Source organism: Lasiodiplodia theobromae, assembly GCF_012971845.1.
Source record: "Lasiodiplodia theobromae strain AM2As chromosome Unknown scaffold_7, whole genome shotgun sequence".
Lineage (NCBI taxonomy): Eukaryota > Fungi > Ascomycota > Dothideomycetes > Botryosphaeriales > Botryosphaeriaceae > Lasiodiplodia > Lasiodiplodia theobromae.
Genome location: NW_023336563.1, coordinates 649319 through 676081, shown reverse-complemented (window position 1 = coordinate 676081; position 26763 = coordinate 649319). Strand labels below are relative to the sequence as shown.

The 26763-nt window shown below is 59.6% G+C and overlaps 6 protein-coding genes across 6 annotated transcripts; 4 read left to right on the top strand and 2 right to left on the bottom strand.

Moving 5' to 3' along the window:
* Window positions 1–868: 868 nt before the first annotated feature.
* Window positions 869–2298, top strand: LTHEOB_2869 (uncharacterized protein; the record flags this gene model as incomplete). Its single annotated transcript, XM_035511728.1, has 2 exons — window positions 869–991; window positions 1042–2298. The coding sequence occupies 2 exons, from the start codon at window positions 869–871 to the stop codon at window positions 2296–2298; spliced, it is 1380 nt and encodes a 459-aa protein (XP_035363595.1).
* Window positions 2299–2805: 507 nt separating this feature from the next.
* LTHEOB_2868 (Peptide n-myristoyl transferase) lies at window positions 2806–4540 on the top strand (the record flags this gene model as incomplete). Its single annotated transcript, XM_035511727.1, has 2 exons — window positions 2806–4287; window positions 4343–4540. 2 exons carry the CDS (start codon window positions 2806–2808, stop codon window positions 4538–4540), a joined length of 1680 nt encoding a protein of 559 aa, XP_035363594.1.
* Window positions 4541–4968: 428 nt separating this feature from the next.
* On the top strand, window positions 4969–7458 carry LTHEOB_2867 (Elongation factor; the record flags this gene model as incomplete). The annotated part of the gene is made up of 4 exons (XM_035511726.1): window positions 4969–5060; window positions 5141–5252; window positions 5327–6502; window positions 6550–7458. 4 exons carry the CDS (start codon window positions 4969–4971, stop codon window positions 7456–7458), a joined length of 2289 nt encoding a protein of 762 aa, XP_035363593.1.
* A 495-nt stretch (window positions 7459–7953) lies between these two features.
* Window positions 7954–9445, bottom strand: LTHEOB_2866 (Abhydrolase domain-containing protein (secreted protein); the record flags this gene model as incomplete). Its single annotated transcript, XM_035511725.1, has 4 exons — window positions 7954–8852; window positions 8940–9140; window positions 9198–9271; window positions 9336–9445. 4 exons carry the CDS (start codon window positions 9443–9445, stop codon window positions 7954–7956), a joined length of 1284 nt encoding a protein of 427 aa, XP_035363592.1.
* A 676-nt stretch (window positions 9446–10121) lies between these two features.
* On the top strand, window positions 10122–12318 carry LTHEOB_2865 (uncharacterized protein; the record flags this gene model as incomplete). The annotated part of the gene is made up of 2 exons (XM_035511724.1): window positions 10122–10378; window positions 10434–12318. 2 exons carry the CDS (start codon window positions 10122–10124, stop codon window positions 12316–12318), a joined length of 2142 nt encoding a protein of 713 aa, XP_035363591.1.
* Window positions 12319–13046: 728 nt separating this feature from the next.
* LTHEOB_2864 (uncharacterized protein) lies at window positions 13047–21084 on the bottom strand (the record flags this gene model as incomplete). The annotated part of the gene is made up of 7 exons (XM_035511723.1): window positions 13047–13287; window positions 13339–14151; window positions 14214–19536; window positions 19601–19745; window positions 20111–20726; window positions 20786–20898; window positions 21058–21084. 7 exons carry the CDS (start codon window positions 21082–21084, stop codon window positions 13047–13049), a joined length of 7278 nt encoding a protein of 2425 aa, XP_035363590.1.
* Window positions 21085–26763: the final 5679 nt, after the last annotated feature.

The following is a 26763-nucleotide window of genomic DNA, read 5'->3' as shown; positions in this document are numbered from 1 at the left end:
GTCTGGATCTTGGTAAAAGCACCACGCGTCTCAACCGTGTGCTGGTACTGCTGCGCGATCACCAGAAGGTGCAGAAGTGGGCAGATGGCGGAACGCGCGGACTGAGGATAAGTAGATGGAGCAGCCGAGACTCTTCCACTACTATCCGTAGTGCGCGGCTCGTCCGGACAAGCCTCGTATCGGCTGATAGGGAACATGTGAACTCATTGGCCGGCAGAGCGGTTTGTCTCCTGCTCGCGACGGGAAAGAGATGCAGAATAAGGCCGCAGAATCGACGCCAAGTCTCGTACAGCACGCGCTCGTATTAAGGGCGCTTTGTGGAGCGTTCGTCTGGGTGTGCATCAAGCGACAAGGCGGTTTCAGGTGACCGGGTCCACGGCGACGGAAAGCCGGTCGAGTGCGGCTGGCGCCGGCGGCTGGGGGCGATGCTGGGGGCTCATGGGGGCGAGCGATGGGCGAACAGCGTGTCGCAGGCGCTGCAAAGTAGGCGGTGGGGAGGATTGAGGCACGGCTGGCGTCAGCCGCGGGCGAATAAGCGCCTGTGGGTGTCGCGGAGCAGGGCAGAGCAGGCTGTCTTGTCTGTGCCACAGCCGATCAGCAAACCTGCCTCAGCCCCGTCCCACTCCGTCCAGGAATAACTCGCAGCCGCGGGCCCTCTGCCTCTTGCTCTTGTCGCTCGTTTTGTTTTGTTTCTCTTATACCTATCCAGCGCGCTTCCAAATCCCCCGCCCAGCCCCCTCGCTCGACTGCACAGCCGCCGCGGGCTGACGTTGATGCTCGACTGATCGCTCCCGCCGGAAGCTACTACTTCCCGCGCATTCCGCCTCCAGCCTCGAGCTCCCCCAAACCCGTCGCATTGGTCCTCGACATGTGGATTCCGACCGCGAAAGAATGGCCCTCTGCGTTGATCGCGCGCCAGGACCCGCCGAATAACAACGACGACAAGGACGATGACGGGGACAAGGGTCCAGACTGGCGCGTCTTCACCGTCGTAAGTCTCCCTTGCAGCTCCGCACGCGCGCATTCTGACCCCAACGCTAGGTCGCAATCATGGTAGTACTTTTCGTCATTATCATCGTCGGAATTTACGCAAAACTTCGCAAACTGCGCACAAAGTCGCCCCGTCCGCCGAAGCTCCTGCCCGGCAACTTCCTCAAGCGCAAATGGCAGCAATGGAACCCTCGCACCAAGGGCAAATACTCCGCCCAGCTTCAGGAGAACGACGGCCCCACACGCCGCCACCGCGCAAACTCATCCATCGCTCGTGAGATGGAAGGAATAGACTCATCGACCACGCCTGCGAATGACACCGCCGCAAATGCCGCCGTCAACAGGAATACTTCGGTCAGAAGCGTAATGACCCTGCCTGCTTACTCGCCTGCTGCGCGAGAAAATGAGAGGATTCTGGGCCGAGAGGGAGAACGCGCCGGAATCGACGTCGTTATCGAGTTCCCCGAGACTATGGAGGAAGAGGAGGAGGAAAGGGACCGCGAGATGGAATCGCTCTACCAGATCCGTGTTGCGAGACGGCAGGAGCAAGCGGAGCGGGAGGACCGGAGACGCCGCCGGAGAGAAGCTCGGCAAAGAGGTGATCTGGAGACCCTGGCACAACTGCGTAGAGAAAGTCGTCAGCGCCAAGAGATGGGAGGGGGCCTGTCCGCAGCACTCATTGCGGAGCACCAGTATGCACAGGCAAATCGCAACCAGCGCGTATCCTCCGTTCAGTATGCCGAACTGGGCGTTGCCCGCCATGACGGCACCCGTGTCAGAGCAAACTCGGCTGAGTCAGATCACCGCCCTTTGCTGGACTCCGCAGCATCGATTGGCGCCAGCCAGATCAGTGGCGCCGCCGAGAACCGCGTGATGCATCACCGCGACTACTCGGCCACCTCGGTTTTGTCAGGTGCTTCTGACGACTTTGGCAACGCAGCGAGGAATGCTAGCACCGTTAGCTTCGAGACGGTCCCGCTTGGACACGATCGTTCCGCTTCCGGCTCGAGGTTGACCCTGGCTACTACCAACGGAAGCGACCTTGGAGAAGCAAGAATACCGCCGCCAGAGCCCCCGAATTATGAAGAACTGGGATGGGAAGATGCTCCGCCGTACAGCAGCCCTGTAGACCCTCGAACCACTCCACAACTCCCCAACATACAAAGACTCCCGAGCATCCACATCACACAAAGCGTCACGCCGGTCGAGGAGCACCCGCCTCAGAGGGTAGGGGAGGAGCACCCGCCCCAGAAGGTGGGTGAGAATGATAATGATAATCATCAGAGCGAAGTCAGGGGGTCCACATAGGCACAAGACGTGGGAGACATTCTCGGCTACTAATTGGCGCAAAATTCGGCATACAACGGGCTACGGTTATGAGTTCTACGATCCTCGTTTGGGAGCGATTCTAGCGTTGTAAGATGATACCAGGTTGGGAACATTCCCTTTTGTTGACTTTTGAATACTACATAGCGTCATCGATGGATTGGATGGTTGTACAGGGCAAGGAAATAACAATATCAGACATAAGAAGGTGGCAAAACGTCCATCTGGAATATCAACCTTACTTTCAAGCTGTTCCCATGCAAAAGTGATGACCTGGCATAATCTCTACACGACGCTACGTGTTCCCAATTGCTTCTGCCTGATCAAGGTTGCGCGGGGCACGTCGTCTTCCGGCTGAGCTCCAGGCGACGTGCCAAGAAATCACACCCGTCTTCAAGCTCTCGCGGAAGCTCGCGCCCCACCACCCCGCGTTCGAAACGCGACTCAGCCTCCAACCACGCAAACCCCCTCCCCTTCGCGCGCGCGAAAATGTCCTCCACCGAATCAAAGCCCACAGATCCCGAGGCCACCGCCGAGGCCACGAGTGAAGCCGTCGAGGAGACCTCGAAGCCCCAAGCTGCGGAGGAGCACGACGAATCCTCCGGCGACGAGGAAACCCCTGCTGCCGCCGAAGGCGCTGGCCCCGCGGCGGCTAAGAAAAAGAAGAAGAAGAGCAAGAAGAAGAAGATCAAGGATGCTCTGGTCGGCACAAGCAATGCTGAGGCAAGCTCCAGCTCGGCGCCGCCGAAGCAGCAGCTGAGCAGGGAGCAGCTCGATGCGCTCATGGCCGCGAATCCTGCCCTCAAGTCTGAGTTCGACAAGATGAGCGAGCAGCAGGTGCAGGAGCTACTCAAGAACCTGAGCGTCTCGGATCTGTTGACTGGCCTCACCATCGGCAGCAAGAATGCGAAGGACATGGCCAGCTATAAGTTTTGGCAGACGCAGCCCGTTCCTTCCTTTGACGACCCCAAGCTCAAGGTCGAGGATGGCCCGATCAAGGTAATCGACAAGGAGAGGGTCCCCAAGGAGCCGTCGCCGTTGGTTGAGGGGTTCGAGTGGGTCACAATGAACTTGGAGGACGAGAAGGAGTTGGAGGAGGTCTACGATTTGCTCACCCACCACTACGTCGAGGATGACGAGGCCATGTTCCGATTCAACTACTCGGCTTCGTTCCTGAACTGGGCACTCAAGGCTCCCGGTTGGCGCGACATCTGGCACGTCGGTGTCCGCGCGACGCAGTCCCGCAAGCTGGTCGCCTTCATCTCCGGTATTCCGGTTAAGCTTCGCGTGCGTCAGAACCTTATCAACTCTGTGGAGATCAACTTCCTCTGCGTCCACAAGAAACTCCGCTCCAAGCGTCTTGCCCCGACCCTCATCAAGGAAATCACTCGCCGCTGCTACCTGAACGACATCTTCCAGGCCATTTACACGGCCGGTGTTATCCTTCCTACTCCGGTTGCCACCTGCCGCTACTTCCACCGCAGCATTGACTGGGAGAAGCTGTACGATGTCGGTTTCTCGCCGCTGCCGCACGGCTCGACTAGGCAGAGACAGGTTCTGAAGTACAAGCTCCCTGAAAGGACGTCCACCAACGGTCTTAGACCCATGGAGGCAAAGGATGCGGATCAAGTCAAGGATCTCTTGACGAGGTACCTTGCGCGCACGCACCTGGCCCAAGAGTTCTCGAAAGAAGAAGTGGAGCACTGGTTCATCAACAAGGAAAAGGACGCAGATAAGCAGGTTGTCTGGGCTTATGTGGTCGAAGACGCTTCGAGCGGCAAGATCACTGACTTCTTTTCGTTCTACTGTCTCGAGTCTACCGTCATCAGGGACCAGGGTAAGGGCAACCGTGTCGTCAGAGCTGCGTACCTGTACTACTATGCTACCGAGGTGGCCTTTACTGGAGACCAGAAGGAGCTGAAGGTCAGATTGAACGCACTGATGAAGGATGCCTTGACCCTTGCGAAGAAGGTAAGCTTTGTATTTTCCCCTGTTATGAAAACTACCTCGCTAACAAATATCGCAGGCCAAATTCGATGTCCTGAATGCTCTTACCCTTCTCGACAACCCTCTGTTCCTCGAGGAGCAGAAGTTTGGTGCAGGAGACGGTCAGCTGCACTACTACCTTTACAACTACCGCACGGCACTTATCCCTGGTGGAGTCAACGACAAGAACCTGCCTTCGGATAAGCACATGGGCGGTGTCGGTGTTGTCATGCTCTAAGCTTCTTTCAAAGAGCAGTGTAACAATTTTGAGGCCAACGAGAGAATCATGCATTGTCTGGGCGGCATAGCTTTGGAAATATGAGCAACAAAATGTAGTCATATATCAGCCAATGACAGCTACTGAAATGCGCATGACACGTGATGACCTCGGATGCGTTCCTTTTCTGGTAAAGTCTTGGCGGGCTTAGGGCAAAAAAAGTTCCCCGGGCTGTGGTCTGAGCTTGCGCGCTCTCGGTGGTTTGGCCGCATCTCCGCAGGCAAGACAATCTACCACCGCGTCCTTTCGTTTCCTTGTGCAGTTTTCGTTTCTCCATCATCGGAAAAGATGAGGGCAACGGGGCTGATCAGAGCGCAAGCCGCAGCGCTACGCTCCGTGACCAATGGTGCCAGATTGAGCTGCCGCCAATCGTCGCTGCTCCAGGCCAGATGCGCGTCCACCGCCGTGCTGCGCCCGGCTTCCGCAGCCATTGTTCAGACTCCCGGTGCGAGGCTCTGGTCTGCGAGAAGATGGCAGTCCGGTACCGCTGCTGCAGTGTCAGTACCACCCAATCAAGCATTGGACAATGGCGCGTCCTCCATAGACTAACGCGACTCTCAGGCTTGACGCCGCTCAGCAAGACCCGTCCCAGCTCTCCCAAGAGACGATCGTCGAGAACCTCGATCCCGCGGAGTGGAACCGTCTGCAGAAAGTTCGGAACATTGGTATCGCTGTACGACACCCTGACGGCTGCGGATAATTGGAGCATGGACGCGTGGATGGCGAATTGATGGCTGACGGCACCAGGCCCACATTGACAGCGGCAAGACCACGGCGACCGAGCGCGTTCTGTTTTACACCGGCCGTATCAAGGAGATCCACGAGGTGCGCGGCAAGGATGCCGTCGGTGCGAAGATGGACTCCATGGATCTCGAGCGTGAAAAGGGTATCACCATCCAGTCCGCTGCCACCTTCTGCGACTGGGTGAAGAAGAACGACAAGGGCGAGGAGGAGAAGTACCACCTCAACCTGATTGACACGCCTGGCCACATTGACTTCACCATTGAGGTCGAGCGTGCGCTGAGAGTGCTGGACGGAGCCGTCATGATCCTGTGCGCCGTCTCCGGCGTGCAGTCGCAGACGATGACGGTCGACAGGCAGATGAAGCGCTACAACGTTCCTCGCATTTCCTTCATCAACAAGATGGATCGCATGGGTGCCAATCCGTTCAAGGCTGTCGACCAGATCAACCAGAAGCTGAAGATTCCTGCCGCCGCTATCCAGGTCCCCATTGGTTCCGAGGACAACTTCCAGGGCGTCATCGACTTGATTCGCATGAAGGCCATCTACAACGACGGACCTAGGGGTGAAATCATCAGGGAGACGGACGAGATTCCTGCGAACCTGGTGGAGGTGTGCAAGGAGCGCCGCGGCATGCTCATCGAGACTCTTGCGGACGTCGATGAGGAGATTGCAGACCTCTTCCTCGAGGGCCAGGAGCCTACACAGGACCAGATGAAGGCTGCCATCCGCCGCGCTACTATCGGCCTCAAGTTCACTCCGGTTCTTATGGGTTCTGCTCTGGCGGACAAGTCTGTTCAACCCATGCTGGATGCCGTCATCGACTACCTGCCTAACCCCGCCGAGGTCGAGAACATGGCTCTGGACAAGAAGCGCAACGAGGCTCCCGTCAAGCTCGTGTCGTACAACTCTCTGCCGTTCACTGGTCTTGCCTTCAAGCTCGAGGAGAGCAACTTTGGTCAGCTGACTTATATCCGTGTGTACCAAGGTACTCTTAAGAAGGGTATGACTGTCTACAACGCCAGGACGGACAAGAAGATCAAGATCCCTAGGATCGTACGCATGCACTCGAACGAGATGGAGGAAGTTCCGGAAATCGGTGCCGGTGAAATCTGTGCAGTGTTCGGTGTGGATTGCGCTTCCGGTGATACCTTCACGGATGGAAAGCTTGAGTACACCATGGTAAGTGTCATCGTCAGTTCCGAGTGACATCCGACTAATTGTTCCAGTCTTCCATGTTCGTTCCCGAAGCCGTCATCTCCTTGTCGATTCAACCCAAGCACTCCAAGGACGGTAACAACTTCTCCAAGGCCATGAACCGCTTTCAGCGTGAGGATCCGACTTTCCGTGTCCACGTCGACCCGGAATCGCAGCAGACCATCATCTCCGGCATGGGTGAGCTGCATCTGGACATCTACGTCGAGCGGATGCGCCGTGAATACAAGGTCGAAGTCATCACTGGTCAGCCTCAGGTCGCGTACAGAGAAACCATGACCCAGAAGGTCAAGTTCGACCACACTCTCAAGAAGCAGACGGGTGGTGCGGGAGACTACGCCCGCGTCATCGGTTTCATGGAGCCCACTGGCTCCTTCGGCGACAACAACTTCGAGCAGCACGTCGTGGGTGGCAACATCTCGGAAAAGTACCTGTTCGCCTGCGAGAAGGGATTCATGGACTCGTGCGCCAAGGGCCCGCTCCTCGGCCACAAGATCCTCGGCACGAGCATGCAGCTGCTGGACGGCGCGACGCACATGACGGATTCGTCCGAACACGCGTTCCGCATGGCGACGCAGCAGGCGTTCCGCAAGACGTTCATCCAGGGCGCGCCGCAGGTGCTGGAGCCCGTCATGAAGACGACCATTACGGCGCCCAACGAGTTCCAGGGCAACATCGTCGGTCTCCTCAACAAGCGCAACAGCACCATCAACGACACGGAGATCGGCCCGGACGACTTCACCATCTACGCCGACTGCTCGCTGCAGAGCATGTTCGGCTTCTCGACGCAGCTCCGTGCGGCGACGCAGGGTAAGGGCGAATTTAGCATGGAGTTTAGCCACTACGCTGCTGCGCCGCCGCAGCTGCAGAGGGAGTTGATTGCCAAGTATGAGAAGCTGCAGGCGGAGAAGCAGAAGAAATAGATGGGATGAGGAGGGAGTGTTTTTGGAGGAAGTGTAGAGGAGAGGAAGGTGTGAAGAAAACTTCTGCTGTTTGATGTATGATACGAATGGCGGGAGGATGGGATATGGATGGATTAAAAAAAGTGATGGGATGGAATAGGGTGATTTGTGAGTGATCTCGCATTTAGATAGGAGCAGGTTGGGCCTTTTTCTTTTTTAACTCTTCACGATTCTATTCTTGTATTCTACATGATCTGCGTGTCTAGGGATTGTTGCTTTCTAGAACAAAGTGGGATTCCAGGCATGCATGGCGTACAGAAATAGAGATACCAAACTCCACTCAAGAAAGAAAAACAGCTTTCTACTACCTCCTCTTTGTCCCCGTCTCTCCTGTCTTAACACCTGCAGCCTTTGCACTAATATACAGCTTCCTTCCTTTTCAGAACTCAGGGGGTGAAAACCACCATACACGCGCAAGGTCTTTCACTCCTCCATCCTCTTCCCCCCTTCTCCCATTCAAGCTTTACGAGCCGCAGCAGCGTCAAACGCCCTCCTCACAGCCAACGTCACGGGAGCGAAGGTGACGACGCGGTTGTGCCCGCCAAACGGCAGCAGATCCATGCGCACCTCGACGCCGCCATCGCCCGTCGCCGTGCGCCGCACGCGGCCGGTCAACTTGTTGTTCTTGCCGTCCGCCTGCACCGCTACATCTTCGACCTTCACGTCGCCACCATCGCCGACCCGCTCGACGACGGCCGCGCTCGCGCCGTCGTACAGGCTCTGGCCGTGCGCCCACGGGATGTCGAAGTCGTCCTTGGCGTGGATGACGTGGAGGCGGAGGTACCTCTTGGCTGCTGTGGTAGCGTCGACAAGTGCGTTGATGCGCGTCGCCGTCGGCCACGTGTCGACGATGCGGCTGCGCAGGTAGTTGACGAAGCGCGGGTAGCCGCGGATGGGGGAGAGGACGGGGATCAGGCCGAAGATGCGGTAGGTTTCGAGGAGGGTGGGGAGCGAGGTGAAGGGGGCGACGAGGACGATGGCGGCGAAGTCGATGGGGGTGTTTTTGTCCTTGTGCTGGGCGAGGGCTGCGTGTGGAGGACTACTGGTGCTGCTGTTCGGGAGGAGAGAGAGGGAAGTCGATGGGTCCGCGAAGTGCAGGCCCACGGCGCTCGCGACGGCCGTGCCGAGCGACTGCCCGACGATGACGATGCGTGAGGAGGGGATGCGGAGGGTTTCGAGGGCGTAGGTCGCCAGAGCGACGCCGTCGGCGATCAGGCCGGCTTCGGTGGGCGCGCCGGTGGAGCGCCCGAAGCCGCGGTAGTCGATGGTGAGGAGGTGCGTGTTGGGTTGGGAGGTGAGGGCGCGGTAGGTGTCGGTGCGCCAGCCTTGGGCGACGTGGCCGGCGTTGCCGTGGACTGAGGGTTGGTGTTAGTTCTGGATGAGGTCTGGTGGTGGTTGGGAAATGGGAGAATGAGGAAGGGCTGGAGATTTGTGGCACGCACAGTTGAGGATGAGACGGGCATCGGGATCGTTGGCTAGCAGCTCAAAAGCCTTGGTCTTGGTGAAGTCGCCATCGGGAGAGCCAGAGGGCTCCTGTGAGAGCTCGGATTCGTGCTCCTCATACACGTTGAGAGGGAGAACGTGCCAGGCGTAGAGAACCTCATTGTCTTGAGTGCTGACGTTGAAGGCGGTCACTTGGTTCTCTAGGGCGGTGTCAGCGAGCGAACAGACTAAAGGATGGTACGTCTGGTGATACTAACTTGCAAAACCGTATGCTTGCGGCTTGTCCAGGTCAGCCCACCAGGCGCCGACTATCTTGTTCGCATAGAGTGCGCTAGTGCAGACGGAGAATAAATCAGTACATGCCGCACATCTATGCGTAGGGGGAATTGACTTACTGGCGCTGAACGGTGACATTGGTCAAGCAGAGCATCAAGGCGGCGTACAGCGCCCCGGCCCCTGCTAGGCCAAAGTAGGCCTTCCTTAGGATGGGATTGAATGGCGGCATCTTCTCAGTCTTTATCACACGTCAGAACAGGGGCACAAATTAAGATAAACAGACAGACTGAAAGTTGAGATGATGAGATGAAAACAAAGTGGATGCCTAGATTAGACAAGATAGGGTGAGGACCATGAATGAAATGCGTGAAAGGCGAAGTCAAACTGAGTGTAGAACTGTAAATATGAACTTGGCTGATGCCTGCACTTACCTACCTGGCTTCTACCAACCCTTGTAGATGAAGCGGACAGGTGGTCGGCGATGGCCGGACATCGTTGGTTGTTCGGCCGTGGCGGCCTCGTTTAGTCATGGCCGGCATGTGATAAGAACGCCACGGCTCAACAGACGGTGAAAAAAACATGGCCTAGATCATAAAAGTCCTCGGCAGTAAACGAGTTTCAAGGAGTTACACTGTCTATTTCGTGATTCTTCAAGCACGCTGTGAAAGGTTTATGTGTGGCGGAATGGACATGGTCTTGGCAGCAATCTAGCGGCGCGTCACCCTGTCAAAGCTCGCGTGAGGCCGTCGCGACTTTCTTCCATCATGACGCGTGCCTCCCCACAATCTTACGCTGCCGACCTCTGCGCATCCTGCGCCAACGGGCCTTGAGACACCGAGGTCTCATCATCAATCCCCGCCGGACCCCTCGCTCATCCCGTCTATCTCCGGAATCTCGTCGCAACGATGCAGCGGCGCAAATCCGCGCGAAACCAGAAGCCCGAGCCGACACCTGGGCAAGAATCCCCCGCGCCAGTCAAGGAAGCTGTCAAGGGCAGGAGAAAGGACACACCCGTCAAGGAGAAACAAGCAGAGTCTTCACCTGCGCCCGCACCACCTCCGCCGCTGCCCACCAAACTTACGGCCGGCCAACCAATTCCCACCGTCAAAGAACCACAGCCCGCGGACCTGCCAGAGTCGGATTGGCAATCGGTAGTAGAAAGGTATGGCACTGGAAGCTGCTCCATGTGTAGGGCTGGGCTGACATATGATTTGTAGTGGCGTCTTAAAAGCAGCACTCGAGAGATCGCGACAAAAATGGATGACCCCCGGCATCTTCGAGCTCTACTACAGCAAGGCGGGGAAAAAGAAGCTACCGAATAAGGGCAAGAATAAAGAGGAAGATAAGGACAAGGCAAAAGACAAGGACGGCAAGGACAAGCCGAAGGACGGCGGCGCAGATGCTGCTAAGGAAAAGGAACCGTCCGAGACTCTGAAGGCGAAGCAGATGAAGCGCGAGGGCAATTGCAAGCTCTACATCGATCCACACCAATGGGACATCACGATATGGACCATGAGGGAACATACTGCTCCACCTCCGCCAAAGCCGAAGCCTGCTCCACCTCCGCCATCGTACAACCACCAACAAGGCTACTACTACGGCGGCGGGTACGGCGCTACACACCCATACCAACATTACCACCCATATCCTCCACAGCACCCGCCGCATCCTCCGCCAGTTCGCAAGCCGCCTCCGCCTGCAGCACCGAATCCACCTCCGCCGAGTCGACCTTCCCAGACACCCGAGTCAAGCGCTGCGGCATCTAAGCCAGCACCCGATCCAGTCATCCACATGCTCGCTGAGCGTGCAAATACAAATTTCAAGCTGAGGGATATCATGAAGATTGTAGCAAGAGGAGACGCTACAAAGGAACAGCTGGAATATTTCCAGTCGCACATCAACGAGCTCACCGAGAGGCTCGAGGCGCAGAAGAAGGCACAACAAGCGCAAAAACCACCGGCACCACGGCCCGCCCCTCCCTCAGCCCATGCTGGCCCGGCCCCGGCCCCTTCGCCCGCTCAAGCCAGTCCCAGCCCTGCACCGGCTCATGGCAGTCAAGCTTCTCCAACCGCCCAGGCCACCCCAGCTCCACAGCCCGTGCAGCCCACTCCGGCGCAGCAACAACAACCAGCAGCCTCTTCCCCGCAGGCAACGTCGTCACGGCCTCCTTCTTCTCATTCTCATCCAGCACCACCACCAGCATCCGCACCAGCCACCGTCGGTGCCAACCTACCACCTCCCAGCCCCGCAACGCCGACACCAGCAAAGATGCCCCAACAACCGCCGATGACATACTACACACCACCGCCCCAACCCGGACCGTACGGCCACTTTCCGCCTCCCCCACCACCACCACATCATCCCCCGCATCAGGCTCATCCTGCTCCTCCTCCCCACCACCAACCCGTCCAACCCGCCGCCGCCCATCACAACCACCCACCACCACCTCCCACGCCCCACCAACAACCACCGCATCATCAACCACCGCCACAACCCACCTACCGCGCCCTCTGCATCGACTTCAACACCAACGGCGACCGCCTCCTCTTCCCGCGCGAAACCATCCTCGAGGCGCTGCCGGGCAACCAGGTGCTAGCCTCGTTCCTGAAGGTCGTCAAGGTTGGCGACGATGCTGCCTCGGCGGCCAACAACAAGACGCAGACGACGACGACGCAGAGTCCGTCGCCGTACTACAAGCCCGGCAAGGAATACTATCAACCTATTACTGTGCGGTTTCGTGCGTCGGGGTCGGGGTCGACGGGGGCGGCGGGGGGAGGAGTGGGAGGAGCAGCAGCAGGGGTTGGGGATGGTCACAGCGTCCTGCAGTGCCTTTTTCGTTGGGTCAAGCCGCAGGAGGAGGTGAGGAAGTACATGGAAGAAATCATGGATCGCGCGGAGCCGGCGGAGGAGGTGGAGTTGGCGGCGCGGTTGCCGAGGGAGGGGGTGGTTGTGCAGGTGCAGGGGCAGGAGGGGACGGTGGCTGGGGCTGAGGGGGGAGGTGGGAAGGCAGCGGCGGCGGCGGTGGGGGCAGTGAAGGAGAGCGTGGAGAGGGTGGGGACGCCGGTGGGGGAGAGGGATAGGAAGAGGAAGAGAGTGCGTTGAGTGGTTGGTTGGTTTTTTGATATGATACCCTGTGAGTAGACAGACTGGAATGGACTGATTGTAGGTTGGTTGCTCGTGGCTGATTGTTCGGTGGCTTTGTTTCGATTCGTTCACAAAAGAACTCACATATATGCACGACGTAACTGATGTAACTTTTAGAAGTAAGAAAAAGAAATGTTAATGACTAGTCTAGAGTCGTTTGTCCATGGAACGAGTTAAGACAGACAGAAGAAGGCTATGTTTGAAAAAAAAAAAAGTACGTGGAACCGATACTTATCGTTTCCGTGTTGATACGACAGAGGAGGTAGAACAGGAGAAAAAAAAAAAAGTGAAGTGAGTGTTCACGAATAGGTCTTTCCCCTCCGGCTCATGCTCCCCATTACCCCTTTTCACCCTGGTAATATTACAAGATTCTACCCAAACCCTAACTTTTATTCATATCCCGATTCATATATCCCATTACCAGCGTCACGTAAATACCCCGAATACCCGAAGAAAAAATTACTCAAAGAGTGCGTGTGCGTGTGCGTGCAAAATAGAGAAAAGAGAGAGTGCGAGATGGTACATAGTACCCACGACCTATGATATAGCCGGTCACGCAAGGCTTAAAAAAAAACGTCAAGAATCAGATGCAGGAAAAAGAACGGAGCGCGCCATCATCATCATCGTCGTCATCGTCATCTCCTCAGCCCCCGAAAAGAGGGCCCAAGTTCAAGCCCAGCAAGCCGTTATTTGCAGGCGCTCTCGCCGACGACGTCGTTGGTAATGGCGACGCAGAACTCGCCGTAGGCGGCCGCGTCTGCGTTAGCAGCGTCGTTGGTTGTTGTTGTTGCGGCTGCCCTCCTAAGCTCAGACCGACCGCTCCTGACGCCGAAACGGACACAGCAGGAGAAGCAGCAGCGGCGGTAGATGAAGTAGGAGAAGAGACGGTGGCTCTGGACGATACCGGCGAGGCGGATGACTGGCTTGCTGCGGGAGATGCTTGAGATGATACTGGCGAGGAGGCGGATGCCTGGCTACCTGCAGGGGATTGAGATGACGGTGGAGATGCGGCTGGAGGAGAGGCTGCTGACTGGGACGCAGATGGTCGCGAAGCAGATGGTGGCAATGCGGACGGTGGTGAGGCCGCTGGCTGCGAAGCAGATGGCGCGGAGGCCGCTGGCGCAGAGCCTGCTGGCACAGAGCCTGCTGGCGGGGAAGCTCCTGCCGGCGGTGCTCCAATATTTAGTGCGCCGGACGCGGATGCCGATAGAGCGATGGCCGGGGGTGGAGGTTGAGCTGGAGCGCCGGCGGCGGGCGAAGAGACTGAGGCAGCAGGCGAGCTCACGGCAGAGGCTGGCGGGCTCGCAGCGGAGGCGGGGGCAGAGGGAGCAGCAGCGGATGAGGGCAGCGGTGATGATGCTGGCGGCTGTGATGCTGGCGGCGGCTGTGGGGCTGCCAGTGATTGCTGCGATGATCCCTGTGAGGGCTGCGACTGTGCCGACGGGCTGTTCGGTGGCGCTGATGCCGCTGGTGCGCTCGCGCTGGGTGCGGCAGGGCTCGATGGTCCTGGCCCCGCTGCGCTGGGTGCTGGTGATGATGATGCTGCAGAGGGAGCGCTGGCGGATGCTCCGGTAGTAGAGTGAGGTGATTGCGAGGCGGATGGTGGCGATGCTGCTCCTGATGACGGCGGCGCCGATGCTCCTCCTGATGATGGTGGCGATGCTGCTCCCGATGACGGCGGTGCTGATGCCGCTGCAGGCGGTACGCTCGGCGGCACCGCAGCAGCAGTAGCAGGCGATGGCAGTGACGCTCCTCCTCCTGGTCCCGTCGAGACCGGCGCAGATGAAGCGACTGCAGGCGGCGTGGGAGGAACGGGACCAGAGGCACCAGAAGCGCCGGATGGCAGTGGTGACGGTCCTCCTGGTGCCAGCGGTGCGCTCACCGTGTTGGCGGTGGCAGCGGGGTTAGATGCTGCAACTGGGGGAAGGCCGGCAGGAGGGGCGGATGGTGGGCTTGCCGCGGCAGAAGGTGCGGCAGCACTCGGCGCGCTCTGCTGAACTGCTGATGATGCCACAGCGGACGACGGGTTTCCAGCGCTAGAGGGTGATAGTGGTGCGACTGGCGCTGTGTTCGCGCTCGGCACGGGGTTGTTGGCGGCGGCGGCGGATGGTTGTACTGCCGCTGCTGTTGGTGCTCCGCCGGCAGATACTTGGAGTTGGCCGGACACGTTGATGCTGTTTACCTGCGCCTGATTGACGGGAGCAGCAGGGGGAGCAGCGGGTGCAGCAGGCGCAGGGTTGCCGAAGAGACCACCGAGCAGATTGTTTACGGGGTTGTTGTTGTTGGCAGGGCTGCTCGGAGCAACGGCGGCTGGTGCAGTGCTCGAACGTATGGCGGTGGTTGAAGCGCCGTTGCTACTGGCAGGCGTGGCGACAGGTGAGCTGCTGGGAGGAACGGCAGAAGCAGCTGGAGCACTGCTGGGTGGTGGAGCCGCCGGGTTTGGCTGGGCAACGTTATTGGGGTTGCCGAAGAGACCGCCGAGCAGATTGTTCACAGGGTTGTTGTTGGCAGGGCTGCTCGAAGCAACGGCGGCTGGAGTAGGGCTAGAAGGTATGGCAGAGGAGATGGCTGGAGCGCTACTTGCGGGAACAGCAGCAACAGGGTTTGATGAGGGGGCATTGAGACTCCCTAGGGGGCTGTTATTGCTGACCGCTGAAGCAGGGTTGCTTGCCAGAGCAGCGGGCGGCGCTGGAACGATCGAGGACGGAACAGCAGCCGGAGACGCGTTGCTACTTGGAAGGCTCGCTGAGGAGGTATGGATGATGCTGCTTGGAGAGGCTGCCGTAACCGGAGGATTGCTCGAGGGTTGTGGCGGGACTGACGAGCCGCCTGGGGCTACACTGGGAGAACCACTGGGCTGAACGGCGGGAGAATTGCTACCAGGCTGCCCCGGGGCACTTGACTGAGCGGCTTGCGGGTTACTGCTGGGCTGAACGGCGGCGGTTGGGCTGTTGGTGCTTGGGAGAGCAGCGGGAGCGTTACTGCTTTGGACCGGGGCACTGCTGCTAGGTCGAACGGCCGCGACGTTGCTGCTCGGCTGTACAGCAGGTGCAGGTGCAGGAGCGGGACCAAACAGGCCGCCCAGGAGATTATTAACAGGATTACTGTTAACTGGAGCTGCGTTTTGAGCTGCCGGCGCAGAGGTCTGAGCTACTGGTGCAGAGGTTTGAGCTACTGGTGCAGATGTCTGAGCTACTGGCGCAGAGGACGGAGCCGCTACGACATTGCTGCTCGGCTGTACAGCAGGTGCGGGAGCAGGAGCGGGATTAAGCAGCGGGTTCAGGAGACCACCGAGAGGATTGTTGTTAACTGGGGCTGCGTTTTGGGCTACGGGCGCAGAGCTCTGAGCTACTGGGGAAGAGGCCGGGGCCGCTACGACATTGCTGCTCGGCTGCACAGGAGCTGCAGGAGCAGCAGGAGCGGGACCAAGTAGACCGCCCAGGAGCCCACCAACAGGATTACTGCTAACTGGGGCCTGAGGTGCCAGAGCACTCGGCAACAAGCCTCCAATACCGAGAGACACGCCCAAGCCAGGCACAGAGACCTGGGCTAGACCAGGCGCAAGTGAGATACCCAGGCCGGGTGTACCTGTCGTGACGGGGCCACCAACGATATCCAGTCCGATGCTGAGAGCGTTCGCCGCAGCACTCGGGAGAGCCGCCGCAGGTTGGCTGATACCCAAGAGACTTCCCGGCCCTTGGCCGAGCAGTGACGAGATGCCACCAGCACTGGGGGAGGCTGCTCCAAGCAGGTTGCTGACGACGGGTTGGACAGCGCTGGGTGCCTGAGGAACAAGGTTCGAGACTGGCAGAGGAGGCAGAATCGAAGCGGCTGGGAGTGAAGCACCAGGCAGGAGGGATGACAACGCCGCGCTCGGCGCCAGATTCGATACTGGGAGAGGTAGCTCTGGAAGTGGAGCACTCGGACCGAGGGATGGCAACAGTGCACTTGGGGCCAGGTTTGACACTGGCAGAGGCAAGCCCGAAAGTGCCGGGAGCGAAGGGCCGAGGGACGGAACGACGGCACTCGGTGCTTGAGGAAGGAGGTTCGAGACTGGAAGTGGCAAGACTCCGCTCGGGCCGAGGAGACCACCAAGTGGGCCGCCTGTCAGGATTTCGCCAAGGTCGGATTGCAAGTCATCGATGGCTGAGGGGAGAGCAGCGGCTGGTTCCGTAAGGAGATCTCCTAGTTCTGAAATGATTGGATTGAGGAGGCTCGGCGGGATCAGGTTAGATGGAAGTGCAGCGAGATGGGACTCAAGTGCAGCAACGGCAGAAGTTAGTGCGGCTGGTTGCGTGAGCACATCATCCAGGTCATCCAGTTCGTCAACGAGCGAGTTAATCGCGTTGACCTGAGATGGGAGAGCGGCTGAAGGAAGGCCTGCCGTTGGAAGTATTGCTGAAGGAAGAGCAGCAGATGGAAGGCCTGCCGTTGGAAGGCCTACAGATGGGAGTGCTCGTGTAGGCAATTCGATCGATGGAAGACCAGTCGACGGCAGACCTACAGAAGGCAGAACCTCGGATGGCAGTACTCTGGAAGGAATAGGAGCCGAGGGGAGGCCTACGGACGGAACACCAAGAGATGGCACGCCTACCGAAGGCAGACCCGCAGACGGCAGAACACCCGACGGCACCACGCCCGAAGGCAAACCCGGCGAAGGCAAGCCACCAGGCAACCCCGGCAGACCGCCAGCCGTAATCGGCCTTAACAAACCATCCAACTCCGACCCAACATTAACCCCCAACGCCGACGGCAGCGCAGCCGGGTTCGACAGCACCTGGCCAACCTCTGAGAGCAGCGGCGTCACCACATTCGACGGCAGGCCGGCGAGGTTGGACGCTAGGTTGGACAGAAGGGATGGCACCGCGCTCGGGCCGTGCGTCAGCACTTCGCCGACGTCAGAGCCGATGTGCGAGAGCAGCGAGGGTACGGCGTTGGCGCTGGTGAGCAGTTCGCCGACTTGCGAGACGATGGTGGCGAGGGGGTGGATGGCGGAGGCGAGGTTGGTCGGGACGGCGGAGGCGATGTTGCTTGGGAGGGCGGAGGCGATGTTGCTGACTGGGAGGGTGGAAGCGAGGTTGCTGATTGGTGGGAGAGCGGAGGCAATGTTGCTCGGCAGGGCAGAGGCAATATTGCTCGGTAGCGCAGAGGCTACATTACTAACTGGAAGAGCGGAAGCAATGTTGCTAACTGGAAGAGCGGAAGCAACGTTGCTGATCGGCGGCAGGGCAGAGGCGAGGTTGCTCACTGGAAGAGCGGAGGCGAGGTTGCTAACTGGCAGGGCGGAAGCAACGTTGCTTGGGAGAACGGAGGCAATGTTGCTCGGCAGGGCAGAGGCAATGTTACTCGGTAGGGCGGAGGCGACATTGCTGACCGGGAGCGCAGAGGCAAGGTTGCTTGGTAGAGCGGAGGCGACATTGCTAACTGGAAGAGCGGAAGCAACGTTGCTAACCGGAAGAGCAGAGGCGAGATTGCTAACTGGAAGGGCAGAGGCAACGTTGCTTACTGGAAGAGCAGAAGCGAGGTTGCTGATCGGGAGAGCAGAGCCGACGTTGCTCGGGAGCGCTGAAGCAAGATTGCTAACTGGGAGCGCTGAGGCAAGGTTGCTGACCGGAAGGACAGAGGCAATGTTACTCGGTAGGGCGGAGGCAACGTTACTTGGGAGAGCGGAGGCGAGGTTGCTAACCGGGAGGGCAGACGCAATATTACTCGGCAGGGCAGAAGCAACGTTGCTTGGGAGGGCGGAACGAATGTTGCTAACTGGAAGAGCAGAAGCGACGTTGCTTGGGAGAGCAGAGGCGAGATTGCTGACCGGGAGAGCGGAGGCAACATTGCTTGGCAGGGCGTTGCTCAGGGCGGGGACAGCGCTGTTGAGGTTGGAGGCGGCGTTGGATAATGGAACTGGTGGTTGCAATGGTGCGAGTGCTGAGAGGACTGGGGGGACGAGACCGCCGAGTGAAGACGGGCCAAGGACTGGGTTGAGCAGGCTAGCAACTGGATTTAGAGCACTGAGGCCTTGAGAAGGTAAGCCCGCAGGGAGTGAGGGAACTGCTGAGGCGATGGATCCAAGAGGATTTGAAGGCAAGGCAGATCCAAGGCCCGGCACCACTGGATTGAGAGCAGAAGCAATGTTTGACGGCAGAGCTGCGCTTGGCGGGCTGACGATTGTCAGGAGGGTAGTCGGCAGGATGTTGGACGGTAGGATGTTTGATGCCAGATTCGAAACCGGGTTGGGTGGCAAAACACCAGAAGGTACTACACCTGAAGGCAAGACACCCGAAGGTACAATACCCGAAGGAACAACACCCGAAGGCACAATACCCGAAGGCAGCACATTCGACGGCAACGCAGAAAGAACATTCGACGGCAGCACACCCACAGACGAAGCAGCCAGCACACTCGGCAGAACCCTCGTAAGCGACGCCGGCAACCCCAGCGACGGCGCCGCCACATTCACCAGACTCGACAACGCCGACACCAACCTCGGCGGATCGCTCGCAAACGCGCTCACAATACTCGGCAGCGCCGAGCTCAGTATCGGCGGCGCAAACTCTGGCGGCAGCGCGCCGAAGAAGTCGGAGAGCGCCGACTGCAGCGGGATGGGCGCCGTGACGGTTGCATCGGGCGGGAAGACGGTCGGCAGCCCGAACGGGCTGTTGAAGAGCTGCGAGTAGAAGGCTTCCAGATCGGGTATCGACGTCATGATGGCTGTCGGCTCGTCTGGGAACTCGGTGGGCAGGAAGCCGATGCCTAGTGGCGCCGAGGCGGGGTTGGATGGCGCGGCGGAGGCTGGTGCCTGTGCTGATGTCGGGATGTTGAGGCTGGTCAGCCGGGTGGGGAGCGGGTAGAGGCTTTGGGAGCTGGGGGCGGTGGGGTTGTTGTTGTTGAGGAGGGATGATGCGGCTGGAGGGGCGCTGGGGGCGAGGGCGCTGAGGGGCGCTGGTGGGAGGACGCCTGGTAGGAGGCCTCCGAGACTTGGTGCTTGGATGCTGGGTACGGCGAGAGATGGGAGGCCGACGCTGGGCACGGAGATTCCTGGTAATGAGGCGGACAGCGCGGCGCTCAATGACAGACCGGCAGTGGGAATAGCGACACTTGGAACCGCAGCTGAGGGTATGCTGACGCGGAGGCTTGATGGCAGCGCAGCAAGGCTTGACAGTGCTGCCGACGGGAGACCTGAGCTCGGGATACCGAGACTTGGAGCAGCGATGCTAGGAAGGCCACCAGAAGGTAGACTTACCCCTGGCAAGCTCACTCCCGGAATACCTGTGCTTGGAAGAGCAATGCTTGGAAGCCCAGATGAAGGTAGGCCCAAGCTTGGTGCACTCGGCAAAGCAATGCTTGGGGCGCCGACGCTCGGGAGGCTGATTCCAGGCAGACTGGCACTAGGTAGAGCAGCACTCGGAATAATAGCGCTTGGGAGACCGGTACTCGGGAGACCAACGCTAGGGAGCCCGGAGCTGGGGAGTCCAACTGGAAGACTGACGCCGGGGAGGCTACTTGGAAGGCCACTTGGAAGACCGCTGGGAAGAACGCTTTGAAGACCAGCACTGGGAAGACCGACACTCGGCACAGCAGCGCTCGGAAGCACACCGCTGGGTAGACCTGCGCCTAGGGAACTAAGTCCAGGAAGACCAACCGAAGAAACAAGCGGAAGAGCAGCACTCAGGAGGCTACCACTCGGAAGGACACCACTTGGGATGACACCACTCGGAAGAACACCACCGCTGGAAAGACCCGGCAAACTGACTTGCGGCAGCGCACTGCTCACGATCCCGAGGTTCGAAACAACGGGTGCGATGAGACTTGAGCCGACGCTGGGTAGTACGGAAACGGGGAGCGAAGGGACGCTGGAACCGATGTTGGACAGCAGCGCAGAACTGGGCAGTAGACTGGCGACGCTCGGCGCAGATACACCAGGTATAGGGGCGACACTGGATAACCGGACGCTGGATACAAAAGTGCTGAGTTGTTGAGGGGCACTCGGCAGGGGCTGGCCGAGGCCGGGGAGGCCGAGGCCGGGTAGGCCTATGCTGGGGAGAGCGGCTGTGGGTAGGCCCAGTAGGCCGCCAGAGCTCGGTAGACTCAGACCAAGACTGAGAGGCAAGCTGGCGCTGAGGAGGCCGATGCTCGAGAGCGGCAGGCCTGCGCTTGGAAGAATGCTGGGTAGGCCGGCATTGGAAAGGATGCTGGGCAACACAGCACTGGGTGCAACATTGCTGGGCAGAGCGATGTTGGACAGCCCACTGGGCAGGGCAGCGCTTGGTAAGCCCAGACTTGGAATGGCAGCACTGGGTACGCCGATGCTCGGGCCAATGGGGTTGGACAGGTTAATGCTTGGAAGAGCTGCGCTTGGGAGGCCAGTGCTTGGGAGAACAACGCTTGGGAGAGCAGCACTTGGTACACCTAGAGACGGTACACCTACGGAAGGCAGACCGGTGGAAGGAAGGCCAACAGAAGGTACACCAGAAGGCAGGCCTGCCGAAGGAAGACCAATAGACGGTACTCCAACAGAAGGCACTCCAACAGAGGGCAGACCTGTACTTGGAAGTGCTACCGGTATACTCGGTGAACCCACGTTAGGTGACGACGGGCCGCCTGGTAAACCAATGCCGGGCAAACCGATACTCGGCAAAGCTCCAAGCGATAGAGCGATGCTCGAGGGCACACCGCTCGGAAGCTGAATGCCTGACAAACCAGGCAAGCTGACGCCAGGAAGTCCATTGCTCGGTAAAGAAAGGGCTGGAAGGCCGGAGCCAAGGCTGGGAAGGGCAAGCGATCCCACTGGCGGAACACCAAGGCTCGAAATACCACCAACACTTGGAAGAACTCCGCTCGCTAGAGGGACACCGATGCTCGATAGTGCACCCGTCGGCAGACCTCCGCTTGGCAGAGCATTCGGAAGTGAAACGCCCGGGACGTTTGGAAGAGAGACTCCTGGCACGCTTGGAAGAGAGACCCCTGGAACGCTTGGGACAGAGACTCCCGGAACGCTTGGGAGAGGAACACTCGGCAAGACAGCGCTCTGCGAGGGAAGACCAATGCTCGAAATGCCAATACTTGGCAGGGAAGCAGCACTGGGAAGAACTCCGCTAGGAAGGCCGGCGCTGAGGCTCCGCAACGCACCACTCGACAGACCGATATTCGACAACGCACTCGGGAGCGCAACGCTCGGTTGAGAAACACCCGGAACGCCGGGGAGAGCGACACTCGGCAGAACACCGCCTTGCGAGCTTCCAATGGGTGGTAGGATATTGATGCTCGGAAGAATTCCACTCGGCAGGACGCTTTGCAAGCCTCCGCTCGGCAAGCCCAGAAGATTGCTCGGAACACCCAAGCTCGGGAGGGCAGAACTCGGAAGACCGATGCTCAGTGCGGGAACGCTCGGAACCCCAGCACTCGGTAGAAGTCCACTGGGCAGATTCAAAGGATTACTCGGAAGAATCCCTCCGCTTGGAAGATTCAGGGGATTGCTTGGAAGAATCCCTCCACTGGGCAGACTCAAAGGATTACTGGGAACGATACCTCCACTGGGCAGACCAAGAGGATTGCTTGGCAACAAGCTCCCCAACACGGATCCCACCTGCGACGCCAGCGGCAAGTTCGATGCCAGCTGGCTCGCCACGAGTGATGGCCCACCAGGAACCCCCAGCTGGCTGATAGCCGACGCGAGCGGCGCATTGGACGACGCGATGGCCGAGACAATCGGCGCGAGGTTACTAAGGGCCGGGGGAGGCAGCGCCGGTAGTATGCTGGAGAGCGGGAGTGCGGTGGCGGGGTCGAAGTCGAAGGGTAGGCCGGTGCCGAGGGGAGGAAGGCCTCCAGATGGGAGCAATGACGACACTGGGGGCAGGACGCGCGAAAGAGAGGCGGCGGATGGGAGTACCGGGGGGAGGAGGCTGGATAGTGGGAGTGACGTGGCGAGAGCAGGGTCGAAGTCGAAGGGTAGGCCGCCGCCGAGAGGGTTGCTTGCGGATGAGAGGAGAGCGGGGATTGGGACTGATGAGCGGAGGAGAGAGGCGCCGGAGGGCAGCAGGCTGAAGAGCGGGAGGGAGGCTCCGAGTGGTGGAAGGCCTGTGGATGGCAGTATTGATGATACTGGGACTGAGGCGCGCGAGAGAGAAGCGGCGATGCCGCTTGTGGGGAGCTGCGGGATGGCGCTGGATGGGGCGGGTTGGCCGACGCCGGGGAGGCCGGGGAGGCCGGGGAGGCCGAGTGATGGCAAGCCAAGTGAAGGTACACCAAGAGAAGGCACACCGAGTGAGAGGCCGAGTGATGATATGCCCAAAGAGAGGGAGAGTGCTGAGGGGATGGCGGCGGAAGGAAGGCCAATCGAGGATAGGCCAAGTGATGGCAGACTCAGAGCGGGAACGCCGGTAGACGGAAGGCCAAGCGTCGGCAGGTTGGGTGAAGAGAGACCGATGGAAGGCAGAATTGGAGGTGCAAGGTTCGAAACTGGAGGTAGTACGAGACCAAGAGAAGATAGAGCCGCAGATGGAATCCCCACGGAACTCAGGCCCAGAGACGGAAGGCCAGAGATTGATGGCAGCGCCGCCGAAGGAAGCCCGGACGGGAGACCCAGAGAAGGCAAACCTGTAGATGGCAAAAGGAGCGACGATAGGACTTGAGAAAGCGCAGAAGGAAGACCGGGAGAGGACAGCCCCAATGATGATACTCCAAGAGATGGTACTGCCAAAGACGGTACTCCCGAAGGCAACCCGACTGATGGCACACTTAGTGGTAGAGAAGCCGAAAGTACCCGAGAAAGTAGGTTTGACGAGGGCAGGACTGACGGTACACCAGACAATGGCTGACCTAACGAGGACAAGGCGACAGAAGGCAATCCAGCCGAAGGCACTCCCAAGGACGGCACGCCAGAAGGTAAGACAGGCGAAGGCAAGCCGATTGATGGTAAAGCTGGAGAAAGAAGTGACGCCAAAGGTAGTCCTGTGGATGGCAGGATAGAGCTCAGTGGTAAGCCCTGAGATGGAACACCCACTGGAGGCACACCCAATGACGGCACCCCTAACGATGGCACCGCAAGTGACAGTGTGGGAATTCCCAGTGATAGTGAGGGCACTCCTAGTGACGGTAAGCCCAATGAAGGCACGGCAGACGGCAGACCGGGTGATGGTAAACTCAATGACGGCACACCCAGTGAAGGCACGGCCGACGGCAAGCCCACTGATGGAACAGAAGCCGAAAGAGGCAACGCAGAGGGCAACCCAATAGACGACAAGCCCCTCGAGGACACAACAGATCCGCCCAGCGCAGTAGGCAGCAGCGGCGGGATGATCTGAGACAGCTGCGACGGCAAGCCCAACGACGGCACGGCAGCCGACGGCAGCCCAACCGAAAGCGACACGCCCAAAGACGACAACCCGGCCAAGACCGAGGACAACTGCGACGGCTGCAGATTCAACGAAGACAGCTGGCTTGGAAGCTGGCTGAGTAGTGAATTGATGTTGCTCGCAACCGAAGGAAGCGCAGCGCCGCTGAGGAGACTGCTGACGGGTAAGCCGGACGACGGCAGGCCGAAAGACGACGGTAGAGCGCTCGGCACGCCTGGAAGAATTGATGAGGGTAGGCCGAGTTGGCTTGGGAGTCCGAGGGATGATGGCAGCAGGCCGGTTGATGGAAGAATGCCTGGGAGTGAGAGTGACGGCAGACCAATGCTCGGAAGCCCGGTCGACGGCAGCACGGCGCTGGGGAGGCCGAGGCCGCTTGGGAGCGCGACGGAGGGTAAGCCGCCGCTGCTGAGAGGGTTGAGGGCGCTGGGGATGCCGACTGGCGGCAATCCGCTCGGGAGTCCAAGTGACGATAGTACGCCCGGGAGCCCAACAGACGGCAGCCCACTGCTCGGTAAGCTGAGTATGCTAGGGAGTCCGAGTGATGACAATGCACCACTGGGCAGGTTCAGTCCGCTTGGAAGCCCAAGTGATGATATCCCACCGCTGGGCAGGTTGAGCGCGCTCGGCAGCGAGAGTGGTGGCAGAGAGCCAAGTCCACTTGGGAGGCCGACAGACGGCAGACCCGTGCTCGGCAAAGAAACGGCGATCGACGGGAGACCGCTGCTTGGAAGTGCCACCGACGGTAATCCTATGGAAGATAATCCAGCGCTAGGAAGCCCCAAGGAGGAAAGTCCAACGCTCGGAAGGCCGAGCGAAGAAAGCACGGCAGTGGGGAGACCAACTGATGGCAATCCGGTACTGGGAAGGCCAAGTGATGGGAGCGCATTGCTCGGAAGACCAACAGACGGGAGCCCGACGGATGACAGCCCAATGCTGGGAAGGCCGGGCACACCTGGAACGCCGGGTGATGGCAGACCTATGCTTGGGAGAGCAATGGACGGTACGCCGATTGAGGGTACGCCTAAGCTGATAGATGGTACTCCCAAGCTGAGCGACGGTATTCCTAAGCTGACAGATGGTAATCCCAAGCTGAGGGACGGTACCCCTAAACTGAGAGAGGGAACTCCTAGACTAAGAGATGGTACTCCAAGGCTAATAGAGGGTACTCCGAGGCTGAGCGATGGCAATGCTGCGCTGAGAGCCGGTACCCCTAAGCTAGACGGTAATCCTTGACTGGGTATACCAAGATTACTCGGAAGGCTGAGAGGCGCTAGGACGCTGGAGAGAGGAATGCCAGCTGATGAAAGAACACCGCTTGGAAGCACACCACTTGGAAGCACAGCACTTGGAACCGAAACGCCAGGAACTCCAATGGACGGCAGTCCCACGCTAGGCAGGCTCAGAGATAGCTGGCCGCCCGGAAGCCCACCAGACGGTAGGCCAAGCGACGGCAGCACGGCAGTGGGCAGGCCAGCTGACGGCAAGCCCACGCTGGGCAAAGACAACCCGAGCGAGAGCGAAGGGAGCCCTGCACTCGGCAGACCCAAGCTGATCGAAGGGAGCTGGACGCTCGGCAGCCCACCCGACGGCAAGCCGATAGACGGCAATCCCGCACTGGGCAGGCCGAGCGAAGGCAGACTCAGCGACAATTCCCCAAGCGGACCGCTCGGCAGCGCCAGCGACGGCAAGCCCGCGGACGGTAGGCTGATACCCGGCACTCCCAGAGAAAGCGACGGGAGCCCGCCGCCGCCCGGCAGTCCTCCGCTCGGCAAAGGCAGGCCTACGCTCGGGAGAGACAGTCCGACACTAGGCAGTGAGAGGCTGAGCCCTCCAACGCCCGGCAGGCCTCCACTCGGCAATGGTAGACCGACACTAGGCAGCGAAAGGCCTACGCTCGGCAGAGACACACCAACACTCGGCAGCGAAAGGCTGAGCCCACCCACGCCCGGCAGCCCTCCTCCACTCGGCAACGGCAACGGCAACCCTCCATTCGTCGGCAATCCGCCCAGGCTGATTGACGGCAGGCTCAGCAGCTGGCTGCCGAGGCCGGACAGGACGGAGCTCAGCACCGGTGGGTTGCTGAAGATGGACTCGAGCGGGCCGGGTGGGAGGAGCGATGATAGCGCCGGTATCTGGGAGACCAGCGATGCGAGGTCGGCGGGGCTGGAGGGAAGCAGCGACGGGAGGATGATGCTGGGGGTGATGATGGGTGGAAGCAGTGACGATACTGCGGGGAGGCCGAGGGAGAGGCTGAGTGGGAGGTTGATGTCTAGGCTGAGGGGGATGGATGGCAATGGAAGGCCGGCGGTCGGAAGGGACGGGAGGCCGAGGGATAGAGACGGGAGCCCGGCAGTTGGGAGACCGAGAGACAGGGACGGGAGGCCAAGACTGAGGCTACCAAGAGGCAGTGATGGTAGGCCGCCGAGGGAAAGGGACGGGAGACCGCCGAGAGAAAGAGGTGGGAGTTCAGCAGTTGGGAGAGACGGAACGCCAACACCTGGTAACGATGGAAGACCGCCGAGAGACAGCGAAGGGAGACCACCCAAAGAGAGCGACCCCAACCCACCAATTGAGAGCGACGGCAAACCGAGCGACGGCGCACTAATCACCGGCGCGAGCAAGCTCGGGAGAGCCGAAGGAATCACCAGCAGTTCCGAGAGCTGACTCTGCAGAGCTCCTCCCGTCGGGAGCGGCAGGTTCGAAAGAACGCTGCCGAGGCCAGGATCGGCAAGAACCGACGAAAGCACTTCTGGAACTTGTGCCGGATTAGTCGGAAGGGGGATGCCCAGGCTCGGCAGTACTGAGTTGAGCACAGAGACCAAATCACCCGGGTTCGAGGGAACCGGTAAACTGGACAGCAGTGGTGGAAGTTCCGTTGGCAATCCGGTGGGAAGGCCGGATGGCAAGCTGAGTGGAAGACCTGGAATGCCGGTCGGTGGGTGGAGCACATCCGAGAGCAGATGCGAAATAACCGGCACTACTGCACTTGGTAAGATGCTACCAACGTTACCAATCTCCGAGAGAAGCGACGGCAGCACGGCGGAGTTGCTGA